Here is a 25,808-nt window from a genome sequence, read left to right as displayed (position 1 = left end):
ACTCACTCTTTTCTCAGACCCTTAAACACTTGTGCCGCATCTCCCAGACTCCACTGTACCTTGATCAGCAGGTCCCTCTTCACTGCAGTGTCCTTTTTGCAGAGTTCTTTTAGATATTTTTTGCTCTTGCTATGGACAGAGGAAAGAAAAAAGGGTAAATTTGGGAATCACGGGGGAGATTTGTGAGTTCCAATCCCTTTTGTTTGAAAACTCAATGAATCTCGGCTTCCTGCGTGAGAGTTTCCAGTGGGGTCGTCTGATGACAAGGGCTCCAGAGGACCAGGGTGGGACTGTCATGCTCCTCCCCTGGCCCATCTCCACTTCACATGAGCCCCTGCGTGTTCACAGTTAACTTCCAGCTGGACACAGTTCCACTGCTGGGTACAAACACCTGAAAGCCTCCAATTGGCTCCAGTCTGTTCCTGATGGTTAAAAAACCTTCCTCCTGAGTTAGAAATCCTTGCCTAGGAGTCCAGGGCAGCTTCGTGAGCACACCCACCAGCCCATCCCTACCTCCACCGTCCCTGTTCTCCAAGAACCTTTCAGAGTCATTGAGGGCACATGGGGAGACGTATGGGTCCCTAGGTCAACTCTGGTGCTCCCGTGGAGGGAGCTCCTCACCTGGACACTGCTGCCCACGTCTTGTGTAGCCGATGTATTGGGTTGCTGCGCAGAGCAGAGACGATGGCGTGCACCGAGGAGAAGTTGTTGAGGCGTAGGCACTCCTGGAGAGGGAAGAGTGAGCTGTGAGGTCCAGAGTTGGAGTCCGACCCACTTCAGCCTCAGCCCCCTCTGCTGAGATCTCCCTTCCTGAATGAAGCAGAGGCCCAGGGAGCCTCAGGAGGGTATACCTGGGGCTGAGTGAATGTCACTCATCTAGGAAGATTTCAGTTCAACCCAAGGAAGATCCCAGGTCAGAAGTGAGCAGCCACTACTGGGCCATGGGGGTCAAGGTCAGGGAAGCTCTGGGAAGAAGGGCTTAGGGGATGTGCAGGGCTCAGGCTAGAGATACAGATGCCAATCCTGAAAGCCGATGGCGGAGAAGAGGCAGTTCCCCATTTTGAGAGAGGGAATCCCAAGGCCCAACCATGGCTTACCCTGGCCACCTTGATCCAGTGCTCCACCACCCTGGCCCTGTCCTGGGCCCTCATGCTGTGGTCCCCGAGGCAGGAGGTGGTGACACAGTTGGTGAGCCTGTTGAAGTGTGCAATGGTGGCACAAACTGTGGGTGCCACATGCTCACTCCCCTTCTGATGTCGTTGGCCCCATATGGAGCCCATGCATTCGTAGAGTTCCACCTTCTTGAACAGCTCCTTTCGGGGAGGAGGAGAGTGTCACGGACACAGCACAGCCCAGCTCAGAGTCACCCACAGTCCCAGGCAGGAAGTGAGCTCACAGTCATCCACAGTCTCTGGCATGAACAGAGCTGGAGCTCAGAAAACTTTAAAATATGCTCCAGACCTGTGGGAGTCCCTGCATTTGGTTTTCTGCGCACCGAGGGCCTTGAATGCATCATGGCGCAGAACCCAACAAGGGTGGAAAGTGAGAGTGACGTTTTCTTCCAGGCCATTCTCACTCCAAGAACTAGAAGGTGGCTCAGGCCTGCCCATCCTGAGGCCTCTACTTCCTCCCATCCCAATCAGCCCTCTACTCCTTCTCTCCATACCGGTGCAGTTTCCTTGCAGCAACTGCAACCTTGGGCTCTGTTTGGGTGTCTGCCATAGAATCTAATATGCATGAGATACCTAATTAGTGCTGAGGGTAGTGAGGCTCCTGAGCAGCTGGGTGAGTGACCCATGGCCCTGCCTGCCCCTCACTGATCACCTGCCTTGTCCTGCTTTGTCCATCCCCCGTCATTCAGTCTGCACAGTCACTCTGTGCAACTGGTACGGGTGATTTCCCATCTCTGCTGTCCACATGCAGACAGGGAAGGCTTGTGGGTGAGGAAACTCATCCAGATCCCATGGTTGGTAAGAAGTGGGGCTGAAACTGGACCCAGGGCATTGGCTGCTCTTCAGGGAGAGGCTGGTCTGAGACAGCTGGTGCCAGACGCACAGCCTGCAAAGCCCAGCTGCTCACCGCATCTATGAGGGTCAGCTGCTCTGCCAGCAGCCTGGGAGGGAAGGTGGTGATGTCAAGCCGCTCCTCAGTGTGTTGGCTCTTGACAGTCCCGGGACAGGGACAGGGTGACTCTGGGGCTGACTGTGGCTCCAGCACTGTTCCTGGAGGGGGCCCTTCCCCTGGTGCTGGTGCTGGTGTTGAATGTCGATATCCTTGTGCATCCAGGGCTACAGGTGACTCTGGCTCCAGAGCAGGCGGCAGTTCCGCCAGCAGTGGTGGCGCTGGCTCCAGGGCCAGCATTGTTAATGCGTGTTGCCCAGGAGGTGGAGCAGGATCTGGAAAAGGAGAAAAGGTCACCATTCCAGTCACTCCTCACTGGGATTTCCAAGTATAGAAATGACTGGATGGAAATTAAGGGAATTGTACCCCGAAAACACCAGCCCTGGAAAGTCTTCTCACCATCTGGCTTGGCCTCCTTGGGCTCCGGAAGCACCAACTGGCCTAGGACAATTCCCTGATGGTCCTCCAAGCCCAGTCCAGGCCAGGTGAAGGTCCTGAAGGCCAGCTTTATCCAGAAAGATGACCGTTGCAGGGCCTGGCCGCAAACTGAAGTGTTTTCAGGGGGCCAGGTGAACAAAATGGAGCCGGTGGTGCTGGTGATGGAGTGGACAGCTGAGTCAGAGGCCTGGCCTTCTCCCACACAACCCTCCAGGGCACCCTTGTGTGGTTCTGGGTCCTTGGCCTCTTGCTGCCTGTGTAGAGGACAGCCCCACCCTACCCCAAGCCATCAGTGCTGTCCTGGAAGGGGCAGACCTGGCCATGTAGCAGGGCTGTACGGACCCTTCTGCGCCCCAGCGTCCCACTGACATTGTCTTCCCAATGGCCCTGGAGCACAGCACTGTGCACCTGGGCACTCAGGACTGCAGCTCCAGGCAGATTTGTGAGCAGCTTGCTCATCAAAGCTCCAGCTCTGGTCCTGGGGTGAGGAGGGTAGGGGCAGATGTTGGGTGGAGGAGGACAGGGAGAGCTGGGAAGGCACGGTGCTGGGGATGGGTCTCTCAGTGGCCAGTTGTGACCTCAACCTCACGTCTCCTTTGCAAGGGACCTAAGTCTCCATTTACAGAACTCACTATTTGCCTCGTGCAGGGGAAGTCCCCAGATGTCAGCCTTGTTGTGGGAATTACAAGACATATGAACCCCAGGGCTCCTTTAGTCTCTCCCCAGCCAGAGTCCACATATTTCCCCCCATGTTTTGTGGGTGAAGAGGCCCTTCAGAACCCTAAGTCCCCCCAGTTGATACTTGTTGGGCTCCGTCATTCTAGTCAGGATCTGGGAGGATGCCACCATACGTAGAGGAGGCCATGAGGGTTTCACCTCTAACATTCTGAAGATACCATTTGTTTATTGTGTCTACTGTGAGCACCTGACTCTGAGTAGAATTGAGGCCCAGGGATTGTCATCTGCCTTGTTTATGAAATTATGCCAAGTCACAAGAAGAACGATGCACAAATGAAGTGTTTTGTATGTATGTGTTGAATGAGTGAACCCCAACCATTGGAGAAACTCAGTGAGCCTCTCCAGATGTCAGAGTGGGCCTGTGGCTCCTTTTTCAGCATGAAGGGACCCCTCTTCTGTCTGTATCAAGGAGAAAGTCCAGCCAGAAGGAAACTCAGACATCGTTTACTAATGCCATTGCAGACTTGCTTTCTATGTGCCTTTCCAAACAGGAAGAGAGATGGGCCATTGTGGCAGAATGCTGAGAGCTGCTTCAGTGAGGGGGAAGAGAAAAGTAATAAACATGAATCACAGCACCCACAGCAGATTGTCCAGAGTTTTAGGCTCTAGGGACCCCTTTGTTTGCCGTGTCTTAGATCATTCAGTCCCTACAAGAACCCTGTGAGGTTCATCTTCTCATTACTCCCTGTTCCAGAGGAGCCAACTGAGGCTGCAAGAGGTGCATCTTCAAGACACAGCCAGTAGGGGACAGAGACACCTCAGTGCCTTGGAGGGGATGGACACTCACCTTCTAACCAGTAGTTCCAAAAAGTGTGGCACGGTGATAAAGTCCCAGGAGGGACCCAGGCAGGTGGCATAGGAGGAGATGGGTTTAGTTAGAAAGGCTGGAACCAGGGACTCCAACAGCTTCTCCCTTGTGCTGGGCTGGAAAGTTGGCATCCTGCAGATCTCATTTTCATACTAGGGGGACAAGGAGGGACATGAGAGTCAGTGGTAACACCATGAACCACCAGAGGATCGGGATCTGGAACTCACACCAAGAAGCATCAACCCTTGAGGGACTTGTGCATGTGGAGAACCTGGGTGCCCATGGTGAAAAGGGTTCTAGGCTTTCAAGGTAAAATTGCATGTGAGGATGGGGAAGGATAAAATGATTCATGCCTTCAAGGCATCAGCATGGTGAATGTGAGCTGTGGGGCAACAGCACCCTCTGTATCAACAGCCTGCATGAAGAGCATCATCCCTGCACTCCTCAAAAATCACCCTCATGGTGGAGAAGAGGAGACGCGGGCTTTTGGATGTCAGATGCTTGCTCAGCAGCACCCGGCTCAGAAGAGAGCACCTTCCACAGGGAGGACTGGATGAAATTCCCTCTAGGCCACCTGAGGCTCTGCTTCTTATATGGAAGGGAAGGGTCTGGGGAGGTCTCATCCCCTCCTTATTTCAGTGACAGCACACCGGACAAGATGCTCTAGAAGAACCCTTTGACTTAAAGGGATATGATTGTTTTTGTTCTTTAACATGAATGTGAGTCTGGAGAAACAGCTACGGCCATCCCAGCCCTTGTCAAGGGGAAAGTGCCGGAAGACTCCAGGGTGGGAGGAAGCGCATCCCAAGGCCCAGGATCTGCCAGGCGACTCGTGGAAGAGAAAACGCAGGCAGGTATTGAAAGCGGGAAAGGTTACGGAAATGTATGGTTTAAAGTGGAAATGAAACAAGGTGATTCTCTCTGCCACACAGACAGCAGATTGACAGAAAGTTAAGAACATGTTAGTATTCAGGGGAGGTTGTGTTCAAAGAAGCAGCTACATTCAGAGGCTGCTGGTGACCCTGTGAGCAGCTGGAGCCCTTTTGGAAAGTCAACTGGCTACACCTGTTGAAACTTGCTATCTGCACATCCTTTCACCCAGATTTCCCTTTCCCGGGTGTGTGTCTTCCGCAGGGGATTTGTGTATTTTATGGGTTGAATTGTGTCCCCTCCCCCAAATGTAACTGTTTCTATTCTCAACCCCAGAGACTCAGAATGTGACTGTGTTTGGACACAGAGTTCTCCAAGAGGTAATTCAGGAGAAGTGAGTTCATTAGGGTGGCCCCTAAGTTAATATTCCTGGGGTTCTTACAAGGAGATGTGGTCGGTACACAGAGAAGTTCAAGAGAAGACCCTGTGCTGACTGAGATAGAAATCAGCCATCTCCAAGGCTAGGAAAGAGGCCCAGAGAAACCACCCCAGACTGACAGCTTGACATTGGGCTTCCAGTCTCCAGAATTGTGAGGAACCAGATTTCTGTGGTTAAGCCCTTCAGTCAGCGTGGCATATTATAGCAGCCCTGGCAAACTGCTCCAGCCTATTAGGACACACATAGGATTATGCTCCCTGCAGAAAGGCAGCCTAGAAAGGAAATTTAGTCACGACAGGCTCCACCGGCACTGAGAGGCTGACCCGCTGTGGATCATGGCCTCCCTTAAGGAATATTACAGTGACATGCGAGGGTGCAGCTCCTGCCTGGTGGGTCTGCAGGGATGAGTTCTCTGAGATGACACTTTAAACACAGATTCATAGAGTAGCTTCACCTTCTTTTGTTGCAATCACCACCCCGCCCGAACTTGTTTGTGTAAAAGTGTTGAGTTTTAAGTCCTGGAGGAGGTCTGGCAGGGGAGGGGTGCTGCCTGTTGCCAGAGATACACTTAGGGTGGGGGTTAAAATGATAACAGTATGAGTATGTTGCTACAGTGTTACCATTGTACTCAATTCTTGTAGCAACATGCTGAGATACTCCTGGCATAGCATCAAGTGAAAACAGAAGGATTTTCTCTGATCTTCCTCTGATAGGTGAAAGGGACTTTGCCTGTAACCAAGTTGCCACTGGGGACTAATGGCAGCCAGATTCCTTTGGGAGAGGACAGTGGCTCACTCAAGTGTGAAAGCCCTAGGACAGAGCCTAGGGAGTCCCCATATTCGTATTTGAGTCCTGGGCCCACCCTGGTTTTCTGGAGTCCCTGTCTGTGGAGACCCTTCTGTGTCCAGTCTCACCCCAGACCAGCACTGGCCATGGTTGGTAGCAGGGGGCCCCTGCCCTTCTTTGAAGAAGATGGAGAAATGGAATCCATCCAACAGCTCCTGCTTGATCTGCTGTGTGGAGCTCTGCAAAGAGAGTGAGCCAAGCGAAGAGGTGTCAGTGGCTTGCCTGGTTGACCTCATAGTGGGACACCCCCATTAGAACTCCTCCCTGGCGCCCCCTTCCCCAACAGGATTTGGCACATTGGAGCATCTGCATAGACCTCCAGCCAGAGGAGCTGGAGGTCTCCGGCAGATGAAGCTTGAGGTCTTGGGATTCAGATCTGAGCAGACAAACTGTGTCCTCGACACTCACCTTCCCATCCTGAAGGCATGGTCTGGGCTGTGAACCTGACATACTGACCAGGCTCCCAACCCCGGACAACCTACCTGCTCCTGTCCAGGGAGGGCCCCTCTTCCCCTGTTTCCCCCAAACACATGGGGAGGGGCTCAGCACTGCCCTAGTGGGCACAGTTGAGGCCTGGCCTGGACGGGCCTGCCCTGGGCCCTGTGTTACCTGTGGGTGCCTTCTGGCAAAGGGCCAGAGGCGTCGAGGGTGAGGGTTGTACCAATGTCTATATTCTCGAGAAACAGTCTCATTTTGGCCTCTTCTGCAACGAGGACGTCGGCAGCATGTCGGGACACAGCAAGAGAACATGTTGCTCTCTCGAGTGTCGACTGCCAACTGAGCTGGAAATGGGGCTGTGTGTATAATATGGGTGCCTAGTTACCAGAATTCTAAGTTCTGTTGGGGTCTGTCAGTAAGGAAGTGAGGTCACATCTTGTAGGTTCCATCCTGTAACCTCCTCCTTTCCATAAGACCTACTCAAAGGCCCCACTGGGCTTCTGGCCCCTCACCCTCCCCCATCAACTCCTTACCTTTCACCATTATGCCAAAGTGTGCCCCTTCAGCACGTTGGGAAGACCTGGATGTAACCAGGGTCCCAGGTTTGAGGAGACAGTTCTGGGTCAAACAACCTTTATCTTAGCAGTTGTGAGACCCTAGAGAAGTCCTTTGGTGTTTTGGGGCCTCCCCAGCATGCACAATGGGGATTACGCCAGCATCTCCCTCCTAGGGAACTCATGAGGCGTGTTTGAGATAGATTTATAAAACTCATGGTGTGGTGTTCCCTGTAGATATTGCACACACTTACAGATGCAGGAAATTCAAAAAGGAGTGAGAAGTAGCATGGAATAGAACTCCAGTGGGCCTGGGGTTCACAGTGTGATCTCAGGAGAAGACACTTTTGCTCTGGGCCTCCTCTTTCATGCCGCACCAGTAGACGTTGAGATTAAATGAAATTCAGACATCCTCCTCCTCTGACATTGCACCTTCCAGTGCCTTCCCATTTTATTTAGACCCAGACACTGTGCCTCATCTCAGCCTAAGGTGGGCAGCATGCACAAAGACACCACTGAGGGGTTAGTGACTCCCTTCTGAATGATGGAGTATGACTCAGGTGATGGAATCGCACTTCTGGGCTAGTTCAGGATGTTACAACAAAGAGCCATAGCCTGGGGATCTGATCAAAAACAGAATTATGTTTCTCCCAGTTCTGGAGGCTGGAAGTTGGATATCAGGGTACCAGCCTGGTTGGCCTTAGTGAAGTCTCCCATCCCATTCACTGAGCTTTTACAGTGCTGTCCTTTCCTTGGAGGACGGCTCAACTTTAGGAGCATGGGTAGACTTCCATTCAAAGCCCAGCTCCCACTTGTAGCTTGGTGATCTTGAGGAAGTCATAGAACATCCCTGTGCCTGTTTTCTCCTCTCAGAAATGGTGTTAGTGAGAATTGCTTCCCTTTTTAATCACAGAAAATAAAGCATGCAAAGAAGTTAACTTGGTGCCATTGGGTGGCGAGTGAGAGCCCAGCAAACCAGAGAGATCAGCTTGCCCACATCAGTGGTGACGACTGCGGAGAATGGGTGAGGCTGGGGCAGGAATCAGGCCAGCCTGCCAGAGCCCAGGAACGGGTGAAGGGTAAGAGTGAGCTCCTCACCCTGAATTCTCAGGGAACAGAGACATGCAGGGGCTGTGGGGAGCACAATCATCAGGGCTGCTCTCGTTCCCCTGGTTCCCTCCGTATCTGATGTGGTCCCAGGGCCCCTCTCCCTGTGTTTCCTCTCTGCCCTGCTTTCTTCCTGGCTGCCCTCCCAGGACTCATTTTTGGCCCTGATCAGGTAGAGTCTTGAGGTAACTATAGGTCTATTAGTAACTCCTCTGAGCTTCAACCCGCCGTTTGTTGAGACCTCTGAGCTTAGTCAGAGACCTCCTCCTGCTGGGACCTGAGAGAGGGCTGGAGGGAGCTGACAGTGCAATGGCAGTTTTTCCTGGGGCTGCCGCTCCAGGGCCCAGTGGCAGGTATCTGCTGAAGTGGAGCTTTCTTTTGGGTCTCTGGGGTTCTGAGGTGTGATTTTCCCTCTGAAGACAGGCGGAGCCCCTGGTGGGTGCCTTCGCCTCAGAAATGGGTCCCCCTGAGCTGAGAGCTGTGCTCTACCCTCAGTGTGCTAGGACACCTCTCACCTGGCCCTGCCCATTCTGGCTTCTGAAGCCCACAGAGAGGGTCTGTAGAAATTGTTAGATATGAAAGGGCTACAAATAAGTCACAGGAAGTATATTTACATAACTCAGTGGTTTTCAGCCATTACTGTACTTTTATTCAGCAGAGGAGATATTTTAAAATGCGAATACTCTGTGTCACCCTGCGGAGATTTCGATTTATTTGATGGGGCAGATGACAGGCATCTTTGGTTTTTTGTTTGCTTGTTTGATTGTAACAGGATCTTGTGCTGTGGCCCAGGTTGTAGCACAGTGGCATGATCATGGGCACTGCAATCTTGACCTCCCAGGCTCAAGGAATCCTCCCTTCTCAGCCTCCCAAGTGGGTGGGACTATGGGCATATACCACCATGCCATGCTAATTTTTGTGTTTTGTAGAGACAGGATCTCACTATTCCACCCAGGCTGTCCTTAAAGTCCTAACCTCAAGCTGTACTCCTGCCTCTGCCTCCCACAATGCTGAGTTTACAGACGTGAGCTACTGTGCCTGGCCCTGTATCTTTTAAGAGCTTCCCTAGTGCTTTGAAGAGGCACCCAAGCAAAGAAGGCTTTGCTTGCAGAAGGCTTGTGGAACCCTGTTGAGGCTGCATCTTCTTCACAGCCATCAGATTGTTCCCTGAGGTATCTGCTTAGCAGTGCACAGGCTATTTACATGGAGGGCTTGGGGAGCTGTGGGGTTTGGGTTTGGCTGGGGCATGAGTGTTGGCTGTGGGATTGTCACAACCTGGTCCTATGGGACACCCAGTCTGGGATCCTTCTTCCCAGACCACCATCCTGCCTGTCACCACTCCTATGGCATGTCCACAGCTGCTTGCTGGAAGGGTGTTGGGAAGTATTGGTCCTCCAGCTGTCACGTCCTCCTGTTCGGCTGAATCCCAGCGATCCTCACTTGGAATCTGGGTCTCAGAAGGGTGTGGCCCTGGGTTCTTGGCTGGCTGAGCTGGTGCTTTTGCAGCCTCTGGGGCTCTTGTATGTGAGGCCTGACCTGAGTTGCTTCAGGAAACTTTCACCCTGAGGCTACCTCCTGCTGAACAGCAGAATCTTTGTGTGGAGATCTGGCTGGCCTCCCTGGCCACCATTCCAGGCCTGTCCTCATATTTTTATCCCTCTCATTTTTTCATCTTCCTCACCAAAGATAGGTTGCTTTATCTTGTCGGTTTTTTTTTTTTATGTGGATTCCTGAACCCCATCCAGCCCCTTGTTCCCTCCCCAGCCAGCTCACACTCATTTGTCACAGCTCCTGGGACTCCCGTTGACACATAAAGAACAGCCCCCCACAGTGGACTGTGCTGTTCTGTTTGCACCCTTAAATTTATCGTGCTTACAGAATGCCACTTCTGCAAACGAGTCAAGAAGGGGAAAGTGGCTCGTGGATATGCACCCTTGCTCATCCTCTTTGAAAAGGTAACCAACTCTGATTTCTTTATTCTTTGAGAGGCAAGATCATTCTTGTCACCCAGGCTGGAGTTCAGTGGCACAATATTGACTCATTGCTACCTCCGCCTCCCGGTTCAAGCGATTCTCCTGCCTCGACCTCCCAAGTAACTTGGATTACAGGTACGTACCACCACGTTCTCCTAATCGTTTTTTTTGTTTTTTTTTTTTTTAGTAGAGGTGAGGTTTCACCATGTTGGTCAGGCTGGTCTTGCACTTTTGACCTCAAGTGATCCACCTGCCTTGGCCTCCCAAAGTACTGGAATTACAGGCATGGGCCACCATGCCTTGCCCCAGTTCTGAATTCTTAAGAAACTCTTGAGAGGTTCTAGGTCAGCACTGATAGACCTGGGTGCTGCAGTGCTGGGTGTTGTGGCTCACACCTGGAATGCTAGCACTTTGGGAGACCGAGGTCAGAGGCTCTCTTGAGCCCAGGCGTATGAGACCAGTCTGCACAACATAGACCCCATCTCTACAAAAAATTTAAGATTAGTTGTGGCCAGGCAAGGTGGCTGACACCTGTAATCCCAGCATTTTGGGAGGCCGATGTGGGTGGATCACGAGGTCGGAAGTTCGCGTCCAACCTGACCAACATGGTGAAACCTCGTGTCTACTAAGAAAATACAAAAATTAGCTGGGTGTGGTGGTGTGCACCTGTAATCCCAGTTACTCAGGAGGCTGAAGCAGGAGAAGTGCTTGAACCAGGGAGGTAGAGGTTGTAGTGAGTCAAGATCATGTCACTGCACTCCAGTCTGGGTGACAGAGCGAGACTCCATCTCAAAAAACTAAGAAAAATAAAAAATAGGCCGGGCGCGGTGGCTCACACCTGTAATCCCAGCACTTTGGGAGGCCGAGGCGGGCGGATCACGAGGTCAGGAGATCGAGACCATCCTGGCTAACACGGTGAAACCCCGTCTCTACTAAAAATGCAAAAAATTAGCCGGGCGAGGCGGCGGGCACCTGTAGTGCCAGCTACTGGGGAGGCTGAGGCAGGAGAATGGCATGAACCCGGGAGGCGGAGCTTGCAGTGAGCCGAGATCGCGCCATTGCACTCCAGCCTGGGCGACTAAGCGAGACTCTGTCTCAAAAAAAAAAAAAAGAAAAAAAGAAAAAAAAACTAAAAATAAAAAATAAAATTAGTTGGTTATGGTTGTGCTTGCCTGTAGTCCCAGCTACTTGGGATGCTGAGTTGGGAGGATTGTTTGAGCCCAGTAGGTCAAGGCTGCCGTCTGCCATGATTGCACCACTGCGCTCCCACCTGGGGGACAGAGTGAGGCCTTGTTTCAAAAAAGAACCCTTGCAATGATAGAAATGCCCCATATATGCACTGTGTGAAATGGTGGCCACTAGTTACATATGGCTATTGAGGTCTTGATATATGACTAGAATAGCTGAATTTATTTAGTTTAATTAAAGATATATATTTTTTGACACAGCCTTACTCTGTTGCCCAGGCTGGAGTGCAGTGGCATAATCACAGCTCATTGCTCAACCTCCTGGGCTCAAATGATCCTACATCCTCAGTCCCCCAAGTGGCTGGAACCACAGGCATGCGTCACCATACCTGGCTAATATTTAAACTTTTTGTAGAGACTGGGTCTCACTGTGTTGCCTAGGCTGGTCTTGAACTCCTGGGCTCAAGTGATCCTCCTACCTTGACATCCCAAAGTGCTGGGATTATAGACCTGACCTGCCATGCCCAGCCTGGTTTAATTTCATTATACATACATACATACATACATACATACATACATACATACATACATTTATTTACTTATGATAGGGTCTCACTCTGTTACCCAGGCTGGAGTGCAGTGATGCAAACACAGCTCACTGAAGCTTTGAACTCTGGGGCTCAAGCAGTCCTCCCACCTCAGCCTCCCAAGTAGCTGGGACCCCCAGTGTGTGCCACCATGCTTGGCTAATTTTTGTAGTTTTTGTAGAGATGGGGTCTTGCTATATTTCCCAGGCTGCTCTTGAACTCCTGGGCTCAAGCAGTCCTCCCCCTTCGGCCTCCCAAAGTGCTGAGATGAGAAGCATGGGCCATCATGCCTGGTCCCAAGGCATATTTTTACTTCTTGTGTAGTTCAGCCTTAAGACTGTACCAGCAGATAGAGATGGAAAAGTAAGATGAATGGAATGTCAAATTATATTTATAAATAAAGCAGTTACTAAGTAATGACTTTCTTTTCTTTCTTTCTTTTTTTTTCTTTTCTTTTCTTTTCTTTTTTTCCTTTCTTTCTTTCTTTCAACAGAGTCTCGCTGTTGCCCATGCTGGAGTGCAGTGGCACGATCTCTGCTCACTGCAAGCTCCACCTCCCAGGTTCACAGCATTCTCCTGCCTCAGCCTCCTGAGTAGTTGGGACTACAGGCGCCTGCTACGATGCCCAGCTCATTTCTTGTATTTTTAGTAGAAATGGGGTTTCACCGTGTTAGCCAGGATGGTCTCGATCTCTCGACCTTGTGATCTGCCCGGCCTAAACTTCCCAAAGTGCTGAGATTACAGGGTTGAGCCACCACGCCTGGCCATGTTGTTTTTTTTTTAAACCTCCATTTTCTTCTGGGTTAGATCATTCCCTGGCTCTCTTTACCCTAGCATCAGTGAGTCCTGTAGTCACTACAGCCCCCTGTGAGGTCAGATATTTTCGTCACCATCAAGTGGATCTTTATTTTTCATTTAACATTTACAATTCTGCCAGTTCTGACTCTTAAATTTTCTTTCTCTTGAATTCCAGGATCCATCTCTGATGTTCAGCGAAGATGACCAGAACAGTCTGCCACAGCAGTACCATCTGGGTCTGGATCAAAAATGCAGAAAATACGTAGTTGGAGAGCTCATCTGGAATTTTGCCGATTTCATGACTAACCAGTGTAAGTGGCAGTTTGGCTCATGGGATAATGTACCCGTCCTCATTTTTTCAGGTTGCCTTGCCCTTTCTGGATACTTTGGTTGTAAGAATATTGGAAATAAAGTGAGGAAGCTGGTTTAATCCATGTAGGTCGCGCTGAGGATTTCCTAGGTAAAGGAAGTTGTGCTTAGGAAGTAGGAAAGCAGTCAGGCCCTCATTTCCCAAATATAGTCAAAAAGCAAACAGGAGAGTCTCCTACAGTGAGGTGGACATGGCTAGCTTGCCTTTTTCTTTGTCTATTTCATAGCCAAGGAGGAAGGAAAAACTGGACCTCATTATGGATTTACTTTTGGGATACACTGATTATTCCAGAGGAAGGTACAAAGCCTGAGAAGCTTAAGGTATTTCAGTGTGTTTTATATTACTCACTTGAAAAAGCAGGCTCATCAAACACAGGTGAGTTTCAACGCATCTTGAATATGGCAGTGTTTAAAAGTCTTCAGACCGGGCATGGTGACTCATGCCTGTAATCCCAGCGCTTTGGGAGGCCAAGGTGGGAGGATCCCTTGAAGCCAGGAGTTTGAGAGCAGCCTGTCAAGCAGAGCAAGACCTGATCTCCACAAAAAATAAGCACATTAGCTGGGTGTGTGGTGTGTTCCTGTAGTTCCAGCTGCTTGGGAGGCTGAGGCAGGCAGATCGCCTGAGCACAGGAGTTGGGGGTTGCAGTGAGCTGTGATTGCACCAGTGCACCTGAACCTGGGTGACAGAGTGACACCTGTCTTAAAAAAAAAAAAATGGGTCTTCAAAGACCAGAAGATCTGTGCTGTCACGTTGGGTGATTGACGGGCTGCAAATTTTGCAATGAATGTTTCCCATTTCTTCTTAGTTTATGGACTTAACACCCTTGGAAGTTTGGTGGGTTGGAGAAGGATATGGTGATGGCGGGAGTTACAATACATTACTTATAGGAGAAGACAGGCTTTTAAAGGTTAACGCTTAAAAGTGAGAACGGAAAAGGGATGAGTGAATGAACAAGATGAGGTGAGAGGGAAGAGGGAAAGGGAAAAGGAGAACAAGAAGCTCTTCTCTGCATGGCACCTGGGATGAATGGTTTCTGGGGACATCCCTGATGGCAGTTTTGTGGAGATGTGCAAAGATTTCTGTGGTAAGAAATGAGCTGTAGGCCCAGCGCAGTGGCTGACAGCTGTAATCCCAGCACTTTGGGAGGCCAAGAAGGGAGGATTACCTGAGGTCAGGAGTTCAAGACCAGCTTGGCCAACATGGAGAAACCTTGCCTCTACTAAAAATATAAAAATTAGCCGGGCATGGGGGCAAGTGCCTCTAATCCCAGCTACTCGGCAGGCTAAGGCATGAGAATTGCTTGAACCTGGGAGGTGGAGGTTGCAGTGAGGGAAGATCACGCCATTGCACTCCAGCCTGGGCAACAAGAGCGAAACTCCATGTCATGGAAAAAAAACAAAAAGAAAAACCAGGGGGACTGGGCGCAGTGGCTCATGTCTATAATCCCAGCTTGATGGGAGGCGGAGGTGGACAGATCAAGAGGTCAGGAGTTTGAGACCAGCCTAGCCAACATGGTGAAACCCCATCTCTACTAAAAGTACAAAAATTGACTGGGCATGGTGGCAGATGCTGGTAATCGCAGACACTTGGGAGGCTTGAACCCAGGAGGTGGAGGTTGCAGTGAGTCGAGATGGCACCACTGCACTCCAGCCTGGGCAACAGAGCGAGACTCCACATCAAAAAAAATAAAATTAAGTGAAGAAGGAGGAGGAGGAAGAGGAAGAAAAAGAAGAAGAAATAGCTAGGTGTGGTGGCTCAGGCCTGTAATCCCAGCAATTTGGGAGGCAGAGGAGGAGCAGGAGGAGGAAAGGAGGAAAAGGAAACAGCCAGGTCAGTCGTGGTGGCTGGTGCCTGTGAGGAGAAGGAGGAGGAGGAGGAGGAGGAGGAGAGGGAGGAGGAGGAAAAAGAAATGGAGGAGGAGGAGAAAGAAACAAACAGCCAGGCCTTGTTTAGTGGCTCATGCCTGTGAGGAGGAGGAGGATGAAAAAGATATGGAGGAGAAGGAGGAAAAAGAAAAGGAGGAAGAAAAAGAAAAGGAGGGCGAAAGAGAAATGGAAGAGGAGGAGGAAAAAGAAATGGAGGAGGAGGAAAAACGAAGGAAGGGGAAGAGGAGGATAAAGAAACAGAGGAGGAGGAGTTGGAGGAGGAGGAGGAGTTGGAGGAGGAGGAGGAGTTGCAGGAGGAGGAGGAGTTGGAGGAGGAGGAGGAGGAGTTGCAGGAGGAGGAGGAGTTGGAGGAGGAGGAGGAGTTGGAGGAGGAGGAGGAGTTGCAGGAGGAGGAGGAGTTGGAGGAGGAGGAGGAGTTGCAGGAGGAGGAGGAGTTGGAGGAGGAGGAGGAGTTGGAGGAGGAGGAGTTGCAGGAGGAGGAGGAGTTGGAGGAGGAGGAGGAGTTGGAGGAGGAGGAGGAGTTGCAGGAGGAGGAGGAGTTGGAGGAGGAGGAGGAGTTGGAGGAGGAGGAGGAGGAGTTGGAGGAGGAGGAGTTGCAGGAGGAGGAGGAGTTGGAGGAGGAGGAGGTGGAGGAGAAGGAGGAGGTGGAGGAGAAGGAGGAGTTGGAGGAGGAGGATGTGGTGGGATTACAGGTGTGAGCCACTGCGCCTGGCTGGAAAGCACATCTCATCATGAGATCTGGAGGGCACATACCCGAACCACATTAGCCTTCAAGGGAAATTCCGGGCACCTAGCTATTCTTGAGAAGTAAATTAGCAAGTTGATAAGAAGATGGTAGTAATTGGCTGGGTGCACTGGCTCACACCTGTAATCCCAGCACTTTGAGAGGTCAAGACAGATAGATCAACTGAGGTCAGGAGTTCCAGATCAGTCTGGCTAACATGGTGAAACCCCATGTCTACTGAAAATACAAAAATTAGCTGGATGTGATAACAGATGCTTGTTATCCCAGCTACTGATGAGGCTAAGGCAGGAGGATTGCTTGAACCTGGGAGGCGGATGGTGCAGCGGGCTTAGATTGGGCCATTGCTCTCCAGCCTGGGAGACAGAGCGAGACTCCATCTCAATAAAAAAAAAAGAAAAAGAAAAAGAAAAAGAAAAGAAAAGAAAAGAAAAGGAAAAAGGTAATAATAGCTCAGAACAATAGCCACCTAAGTCGGTTAGAGCCACAAGGTATTTGATCCCTTATAGAAAGTAAAGATAATATCTTGACAAATGTCCCTAAGTTGTTTTCGGAAGCGCAGATCTCCACAGGATGAAAAATGGTGACAGCTTTCCCTTCGAACTCAGATAAGGGTGAACCCAGGACTGAACTCTCACTGGCGTTCTTTGTTCCAAATTTCTTCCTGAGGGGCCCTGGAGGGAATCACACTCAGGCAAAAACTTAACACCCCTTCTGCTGACCTCAAGGTTTTAGATAAAGCTTTGTTTCCTAGTCAACTGTAAACTGAAGAAATATTTGAAATGGCCAGGCATGGTGGCTCAGCCTGTAATCCCAGGACTTTGAGAGCCTGAGGCAGGCGGATCACCTGAGGTCAGGACTTTGAGGCCAGCCTGGTTAACATAGTGAAACCGTATCTTTGTTAAAAATACAAAAATTAGCTGGGTGTGGTGGTGAGCACCTGTAATCCCAGCTACTCAGGAGGCTGAGGCAGGAGAATCAGTTGAACCAGGGAGGTGGAGGTTGCAGTGAGCCGAGATGGGGCCATTGCACTCCAGCCTGGGTGACAGGGAGAGACTCAAAAAAAAAAAAAAAAAAAAAAAAAAAAAAAAAAAGAAAGAAAGAAAAGAAAAAGGAAGGCATCTTCTCTGGCACCCTTTAGTGTTTTTTTTTCTTTGTTTTATTTTTTTGTTTGAGATGGGGTTTCGCTCTGTCACCTGGGCTGGAGTGCAGTGGCACAATCTTGGCTCACTGCAACCTCTGCTTCCCAGGCTTCATCAATGCTCCTGCCTCAGACTCTGATGTACCTGGGATGATAGGTGTGTGCGAGACCTCCGGGGTAATTTTTTTTTTTTTGTATTTCTTGTAGAGACAGTGGTCTCATTATGTTGTCCAGGCTGGTCACAACTCCTGGGCTCCAGTCATCCTCCTGCCTCCCCCTCCCAAAGTACTGGGATTGCAGGTGTGAGCCACCAAGCCCATCCTGAATTACTGATTTTTACATACTGTATAAACTTTTGCATCCTACTTGTTCTTACTTTTGTTAAATGTGGCCTAAAGCTGCCTCATAAACAGCAAACTATATCCTAATTTAAGCATGTAAGCATTTCACTAAAGGAATATACAAGTAAAATTTTAAAGAAAGAAAATAAGAAAAAGTGCATAAACATTTGGGAAAAAGCCTTTAGGCCTTGTCAGTTTGTAGAATGTATTTATTTTCACTATGCTGGGGACTCCATTTCCAGTATTAAGGTCCATTCCCAGAAGGTGGATTTGGCGAGCATGAGAAAAGGGGTGGGGGAGTAATCGTACAAACAATTGTGTCCAGTCCAGGTTCCTAGGACCAGAGGGACCCCTCTGTATGGCAGAGGCGCCCGACAGCCGTAATTGATGTGTACCCTCAGAATGACTTTATGGTCAAAGAAGAAAGTGTGTTCGGAGCCCCAGGCTAAGGAATCAGGAGTGGCAAGATCCTGGAAGGATGCCAACCTGTGAAAATCTGAGTCAAGAGGTCAAGCTGGGCACTTGGTTTCTCAGGTCGACCGCTTGGCCCTCTTCCAAGTTGTACTTTCCTTCTTTCCTTTACCTCCTGTTCTAAAGTTTTTTAATAACCATTTTTTTTTATACTATCTCACTCTATAGCCCAGGCTGGAGTGCAGTGGCTCAATCTCATCTTACTGCAACCTCCATGTCCCAGGTTCAAGAGATTCTCCTGCCTCAGCCTCCCAAGTAGCTGGGATTACAGGCACTCACCATCATGCCCAGCTAATTTTTGTATTTTTAGTAGAGACATGGTTTCACCATGTTGGCCAGGCTGGTCTCGAACTCCTGATCTCAGGTGATCCACCTGACTCAGCCTCCCAAAGTACTGGGATTACAGGCATGAGCCACCACGCCTGTTCCTGGACTGCTTTTTAATAAAATTTTACTCCTGCTCTGCAACTTGCCTCTATCTGGTATCTACCTTGTGACCCTCAGTCAAATTATTTCTTCTGAGGAGGCAAGAATTGAGGTTGTTTCAGTTGTGTATGGATTCACCACCGGGAACTCGGATAGCTTCCACCTGTAACAGGTCGAGGATGCTAGGTGAAAATGTTATGGAAGCTGCATGCTTTTCACAAATGTAGTGGTTCTCATGTCCAGCCACAGCCACTGCACCTGTGTGAAAGTCCCCTGAATAAACCTACGTCTTTTTTACTGTCTCCAGATCTCTTCCAGATTCCTTCTACACGGTGCCTTCCCTACTGGAGTAAAGTGGGGTCCCGCAGGGCACCCTCTCCCTGCAATTTTTTTTTTTTTTTTTTTGAGATAGATTCTTGCTCTGTCACCCAGGTTGGACTGCAGTGGTGCGACCTCGGCTCACTGCAACCTTCACCTCCTGGGTTCAAGTGAGTCTTCAGCCTCAGCCTCCTGAGTAGCTGGGATTACAGGCGCCTGCTATCATGCCTGGCTCCTTTTTTTTTTTAGTATTTTCAGTAGAGAGGGGGTTTCGCCATGTTGGCCAGGCTGGTCTCGAACTCCTGGCCTCAAGTGATCCGCCCACCTCAGCGTCCCAAAGTGCTGGGATGACAAGCGTGACCCACTGCACCTGGCCTCTCTCCCTGTATCTTCATGTATCTTCAAAGCCAAGAAGGAGCTTCTGTCCCCTTGGTTAGGGTCGGGGTCCCAGAGGTCCTGGATCAAGGCTACGACCGCCTCCCAAGGAGGTGCATCCCTGCAAGAGGCTCCATCCCGGAGTCATGGAAGAGGCTCCTCTGGGGCCTGCCCCAATTCCTGCTGGGGAAAGCAAGTGGAGGTGCCCCTTGAAGAAACGGGGATGCCACCAATCTCAGGGGTTCTGTCCTGGCCTGGGGCCCTGGATCGTCCAGCCTCTGCTGGGATGGGAAGCAGACGACTCCCTTCTTGGCTGGAGCTGAGGGTGGGGGGTCTCGCTTCCCCAAAGGCCTAGCCCTGGATTCCAGCCACAGGTCCTACTGGGCAGCACCTGGCGCCGCCCCGCCCCTCCAGGCCTGGCACGCGCCCTCAAAAAATATGGCGCCGACGGCGTCACGCGCGTCACACCGCAGGCGCGTCACACGACAGGCCCGCAGGGCTTCCCCCGGGCCGCTCTCATCCCCTCAGACTGGTGCCAAGACAGGGAGCGGGAGGTATGACCTGGCTGGTGGCGGTGTCCTGGGCGGCTCTCAGCAGCTGTTGTGTGGCTGCCCACAGGCGCTGCTGGGCGGGATGCTGTACACCCGGGAGAGCCCCTCGGGGGAGGGCAAGGAGCTCCACGGCCTCTGAAGCTTCCCAGCGGACTTCTGCGACAACCGACGCCGGGGCTTCCAGGAGCAGATGTTGGGGCGACCGTTGGGAGGCGCCCGGAAGCCCGGCGTTGGGAATGGCGAAAGCACCGGCGCCCTGCACCCTCCTTCACCTGAGTGCCCGGGAGCTGAGGGCCCTGAGGAGGTTAAAGGTCAACGGGCTTGGGGGCGCGGGGTTGGAGGACGGGGGAACCGGGGGGACTAGGGGGACCGGGGAGGGCCAGGGCGGAGGAGGCGGGAGGAGGAGGAAGCGCGCTTGTGCAGCCACGTCGGGAGGCGATAGCTGAGCCTGGCAGTGTACTCTCTTTTATTTTTAGGTTTTGAAATGTTTTTGAGACTGGGTTTGACCCTGCCGCCCAGGTTGGAGCGGAATGGGGCAATCCTAACTTCTGAGCTCAAGCGATTCTCCCGCCCCAGCCTTGCAAGTTAGCTGGGGCCCCCATACCTAATTAAAAAAAAAAAAAGAGAGAGAAAGAAAGAAAAGAAACTTGGTCGGGCTTGGTGGTTCACGCCTGTAATCCCAGCACCTTGGGAGGCCCAGGCGGGTGGATCACCTGAGGGGAGGAGTTCAAGACCACCCAGGCCAACGTGGTGAAACCCGCTCTCTACTAAAAATACAAAAGTCAGCCAGGTGTGGTGATGAGCACCTGTAATCCCAGCTACTTGGGAGGCAGAGGCAGGAGAATTGCTTGACCAGGAAGACGGAGGTTGCAGTGAGCCGAGATCAAGCCACTGCACTCCAGCCTGTGCGACAGACTGAGACTCTGTCTCAAAACAAAAACCAACGTTTTGGTTTTGTTTTGTTTTTTAAGATACAGCGTCTCAGTACGTTCTCCAGGCGAACTCCTGACCTCAAGCCATCCTCCCACGTTGACTTCCCAAAGCGCTCATTACAGGCATGAGCCACCAGACACTCGTCAGGCCTGAGGGGCAGGCCCTGCACAGAGCTGGGCCCGGGGATCAGGAGGAGGGGACAGTTTAGACATTCTGAGGTTGGCTCTGCCGAGAGGGGAAGGTAGCTTGGTTTTCAGGGTTCAGATAGAGGACAGACAGTGACATCAGACCAAGGACGCCACCCCTGTTGCCCTCCTGACTTGGAATGTGGTCAGCAGAGAAGTGGGATCCGGTGACGTCTGGGCCGTGTTTGCCTGTTCTACCTCCTGTTTTTCTTTGTCTTTTTTTTTTGAGAGAGAGTCTCGCTGTGTCACCCAGGCTGGAGTGCGATGGCATGATCTTGGCTCACTGCAGCCTCTGCCTCCTGGGTTCAAGCGATTCTCCTGCCTCAGCCTCCCGAGTAGCTGGGACTATAGGCGCCCGCCACCACTCCCAGTTAATTTTTGTATTTTTAGTAGAGATGCGGTTTCACCATATTGGCCAGGGTGGTCTCGAACTCCTGACCTTGTGATCCGCCTGCCTCTGCCTCCCAAAGTGCTGGGATTACAGGTGTGAAGCACCGTGCCCAGCCTACATCCTCTGTTTCTGACTTTGTGGTATTCAGTACAAGAGAAAGAGAGGAGAGGGCTGGCTGCCAGCGTGGGCCTCACTCACAGTGTCCTAAGCAAACTCCCCCATCCCCCTAACCAGCCTTCCTCCCTGTGACAGGCAGTGGGTCATTTGCATCTTAGTCACAGGTCTGAACTTTCTTGCCTTTGGCTGGGATGTGCCCTTGGGTTCACCCCTGTCTCGGGAGATACTGGGTGCTATCCGCTCCAACGAGGATCTCCTGGCCCCACTGGTCCAGGTGTACAACCTGCCCTGGCAGTGGACCTGTCATCAGCAAGTTATCTGTCTTTTCCACCAGGAGTCCCCGCCATGTGTCAGAGCTTGTGCTAGGCCTGGGGGCACAGCTGTGCAGCACACTGGTCCCAGATGCCTTTGGGGGCCTAGGAGCTGAGCCCAGCCCTTCTCTTTGCAGTCGGGCCCCACCTTGGACATACCGGTTCTCTGCATCTTCAATGACATCAGCCAGCCAGGACTGGGCATTTTGTCAGCTGGGTGTGATATGAATGGGAGGTGACCCTGCTGAAGCGATGGATCCAGGACCTGTACTCAAGAGTGGTACTGAGGATTGGCAGTGCCCACTTCTATGCCATTGTGGTCAGTGTAGCCATTAGCAGGCAGGGCGGGTGGGTGGCCACAGCTGCTGAACAGCCTGGGACCCTCAGATTCCACCCACAGCCTGTCTCCTGGGTTGGGACGGTGGGGGGCCTTACCCTGCCCTGGGGGCTGTGCCCTGTGTAGGGGGATAGGTGGCCTGATCTACCCCACTGGGAAGTCGTTCTTCTCATCTGGCTGGCAGGCCCCTGAGCCCCATGCTGCGGGTTATGTGAGGGGGTGCCCGATAGCAGAGACCCTCCTCATGCCCCGACCTGCCACCCCCTCCCCATATCTCCTATGTCTGCAGTGGGTGAGTGGTGTCCACAAGCTAGAGCATGAAAGGGGCTACCTCCCCTTCGAGGCTGACAGCAGCAGCCTGTTCCTGGTGGGGCCCCTGCCCTTCTGCCTCTGCTTCACTGTCACCATCAACAGCACGCTCACCCCCCAACCCTGCCACTAGGGACCATCCGTACGTGACCGACACGTCCAAGTGGGTACCATCCTTCCTCCACTGCACGCACCCACCTTCCCGGCCCACCCTGTGGTCTTCCTGCCAGGGACAGGGTGGCCTTCGCAGAGAGGAGGCCCTGATCTGGGGAGGCATGTGAACTGAGGGCAAAAGACCCATGGCAAGGGCCCAGCGAACCATAGTCCTCCCGCCCTAGGTATCCCAAGGATTACTTTGTCCAGAACATAGACTTTGACTTCTTCAAGTACGCGGGACTGCAGCGGTCTGTGCTTCTGTACACGACACCAACTACCTGCATCGATGACATCAACATCACCACCGGCGTGGAGCGAGACAGTGGTGACGGCTTCTGGTAGGATCCTCCCTCAGCGGGGCCCAGGGTGGCTCTGTTTGTTCCCTATTTGGAAAGCTCTCCCAGGAAAAAGGTTCTCCCAGCATCTCTAAACCTTCACAGGTTCCAAACCACTCATGTGGTTGATCTCGCTTGGAGAAGAGGGTTCTGGCCTAACGTCAGAAAGCTCAGGGTGGCAGTCCTGTCCCTTCCCCACGGTGCTGCTCTCACTCTAGCTCCCCTTGCTACACATCGTGCTCAAGGAACAGGCAGCTTTGGAGGGCCGGGTGCGGTGGCTCACGCCTGTCATCCCAGCTCTGTGTAAGGAGGACTTGGTAGGAGGATCACTTCAGGCCAAGAGTTCAAGACCAGCCTGGGCAACATAGTGAGACCATCACCCCAAAAAATTTAAAAAATTCGCCAGGCATGGTGATGTGTGCGGGTAGTCGCAGATACTGAGGCAGGAGAATCAGTTGAGCATGGGAGGTCAAGGGTGCAGTGAGCTGTGACCGCGTCACTGCACCCTGGTCTGGGCAACAGAGGGAGACCCTGTCTTTTTTGTTGTATTTGTTTTTGAGCTGGAGTCTCACTCTGTAGGAGCCCAAACTGGAGGACACTGGTGCATTCTTGGGTTCACTGCAACCTCCGCCTCCCAAGTTCAAGTGATTCTCCTCCCTCAGCCTCCCGAGTAGCAGCGATTACAGGCATCTTCCACCGTGTCCAGCTAATTTTTGTGTTTTTTTTTAGTAGAGCCAGGGTTTCACCATGTAGGCCTGGTTGGTCTTGAACTCTTGACCTCAGATGACTCACCTGCCTCGGCCTCCCAAAGTGCAAGGATTACAGGTGTGAGCTACCGTGCCTGACTGGGATACCCTGTTTTTAGGGGGAAAAAAAATTATTTATTTATTTTTAATATATCTTTTTCCTTTTGTGAGATGAGGCCTTAGACTGTCGCCCAAGCTGGATGGCAGTGGTGCAATGATTGACAGGTCTTTTGGGTCCGCAGTTGTAAGTTTCAAAGAATTTAGGCTGGGTGTGGTAGCTAATGCCTGTCATCCCAGCTCTTTGGGAGGCCACGGTGGGCGAATTGCTTGAGCTCAAATGTTTGAGACCAGCCTGGGCAACATAGTCAGACCCTGTTTCAAAAAGAAGAAATAATTAAAATAAATAAAGAACTTAAATAAGAATCACACAGCAAAGGTGATGCAGCATAGAGCAATTTATTGTAAAGGGAAAATTATTTTGCAAGTGAAGTGCAGAACAGCCTGGGCACAGTTGCTCACACCTGTAATCCCAGCACTTTGGGAGGCTGAGGTGGGTGGACGACCTGAGGCCAGGAGTTCTAGACCAGCCTGGCCAATGTGGTAAAGCCCCATCTCAAACTCTGTCTCCAAAAAAAAAAAGACAGTGAGTTGCGGCACACACCTGTAATCCGAGCTACTTGGGAGACTGAGGCAGGAGAATCGTTTGAACCCAGGAGGCGGAGGTTGCAGTGAGCCAAGATCGTCCCACTGCACTGCTGGGCATGGTGGCAGGTGCCTGTAATCCCAGCAACTGGGGAGGCTGAGGCAGGAGAATAGCTTGATCTCAGTGATGAGAGGTTACAGTGAGCCGAGATGGAGTCACTGCACTCCAGCAATCCTGAGGAGGCTTAAGAACTAAACATAGTATGGTCTCCTGGATGAGATCTTGGGACAGGAAAAGAACATTAGGGGAAATAGTAAAGAAATCTGAATCAAGATGAACCTTAGTTAATAATAATTTATCGGTATTGGTTTACTGGGACCGGGGATGGTGACTCACATCCTAGCACTTTGGGAGGCTAAGATGGGAAGATCTTGAGGTCAGGAGTGTAAGACTAGCCTGGGCAACATAGCGAGACTACATCTCTCTAAATTTTTTTTTTCTTTTAGTTAGTCAGCATGGTGGTATGCACTTACAGTCCCAGCTGCTAGGGAGGCTGAGGAGGGAGAATTGCTTGAGCCTAGGAGTTTGACGCTGCAGTAAGGTGTGACTGTGCCACTGTGCTCCAGCCTGATCCAATTTTTCATTAAAAAAATTTTTTTCTTTGAGATGGGGTTTCACTCTTGTTGCCCAGGCCGGAGTGCAATGGCGAGATCTCAGCTCACTGCAACCTCCGCCTCCTGGTTTCAAGTGATTCTTCTGCATCAGCCTCCTGAGTAGCTGGGATTACAAGCCTGCCCCACCACTTCTGGCTAATTTTGTATTTTTAGTAGAGACCGGGTTTCTCCATGTCGGTCAGGCTGGTCTTGAACTCCTGACCTCAGGTGATCTGCCTACCTCGGCCTCCCAAAGTGTTGTGACTATAGGCATGAGCCACCGCGCCTGGCCTTAAATTTTTTTTTTTTTTTTAACTAAAACAAGGTCTCACTGTGTATCCCAGGCTAGTCCTGGAGTCCAAGACTCAAGTAATCCTCCCACTTTGGCTTCCCGAAGTGCTGGGATCGTAAGTGTGAGGTACCATGCGCAGCTAGGTTTTTTAACTGTAGCAATTTACCATAGTAATTTAAGATGTTCATAAGAAGGAAGCCAGGTACAAGGGTATGTGTGAACTTAGTGCTGTCTTGGCAATTTGTCTGTAATTCTAAAACTGTTTTAAAATTAAAAGTTTACTCAACTTCCCAATGTGCTGCTAAAGAAAAAAATAATAATAACATTAAAAGTGTTTTATTTTGAAAATATTTCTTATTTATTTTTTTGAGACAGGGTCTCACTCTGTCACCCAGGCTGGAGTGCAGCAGTGCAATGTTGGCTCACTGCAAGCTCTGCCACCCAGGTTCAAGCAATTCTTCCACCTCAGCCTCCCAAGTAGCTGGGATTACAGGCATGCGCCACCACACCCGGCTGATTTTTGTGTTTTTAGTAGAGACGGGGTTTCACCATGTTGGCCAGGCTGATCTTGAACTCCTGGCTTCAAGCAGTTCACCCGCCTTGGCCTCCCAAAGTGCTGGGACTACGGTCGTGAGCCACTGCGGCCAGACTATTTTTTAAATACTTTTTCGAACCAAAGTCTTGTTATGCTGCTCAGGCTAGATTCTAACTCCTGTGCTCAAGCAATTCTCCTGCCTCAACCTCCTGAGCAGCTGAGACTACAGCTTGTGCCACCACAGCCAGCCAAAAAGTTTATGTTTCTTTTTTTAAAAAAGAGAGGGCTTAGGACTTCCTGGAGCACAGACTTCAAATAGCAGTTGAGTCCACCATTGTGC

The 25,808-nt window shown here is 51.2% G+C and overlaps 1 protein-coding gene and 2 pseudogenes across 1 annotated transcript; 1 reads left to right on the top strand and 2 right to left on the bottom strand.

Moving 5' to 3' along the window:
* The window catches only part of LOC102125700 (phosphatidylinositol 3,4,5-trisphosphate 3-phosphatase TPTE2-like), a 347,382-nt pseudogene that overhangs the window by 216,319 nt on the left and 105,255 nt on the right, over nucleotides 1-25,808 (bottom strand).
* LOC135965495 (ral-GDS-related protein-like) lies at nucleotides 572-1,338 on the bottom strand. The gene is made up of 2 exons (XM_065522572.1): nucleotides 1,098-1,338; nucleotides 572-725 (listed from the first exon to the last, which is right to left on the bottom strand). Exons 1-2 carry the CDS (start codon nucleotides 1,278-1,280, stop codon nucleotides 618-620), a joined length of 291 nt encoding a protein of 96 aa, XP_065378644.1. The 5' UTR covers nucleotides 1,281-1,338; the 3' UTR covers nucleotides 572-617.
* The window catches only part of LOC135965493 (uncharacterized), a 48,052-nt pseudogene continuing 41,744 nt past the window's right edge, over nucleotides 19,501-25,808 (top strand).

Source organism: Macaca fascicularis, chromosome 10 (genome assembly GCF_037993035.2).
Source record: "Macaca fascicularis isolate 582-1 chromosome 10, T2T-MFA8v1.1".
NCBI lineage: Eukaryota > Metazoa > Chordata > Mammalia > Primates > Cercopithecidae > Macaca > Macaca fascicularis.
Note: the sequence above shows the minus strand (reverse complement) of the source record. Positions and strands in the feature narration are given on the sequence as shown.

Coding starts and splice junctions, on each gene's coding strand:
- LOC135965495 (XM_065522572.1), bottom strand. CDS start 1,280: ATGGGCTCCATATGGGGCCAACGACATCAGAAGGGGAGTGAGCATGTG. Junction 726..1,097: donor ACTGGATCAAGGTGGCCAGG/GTAAGCCATGGT, acceptor TTCCCTCTCCAG/GAGTGCCTACGCCTCAACAA.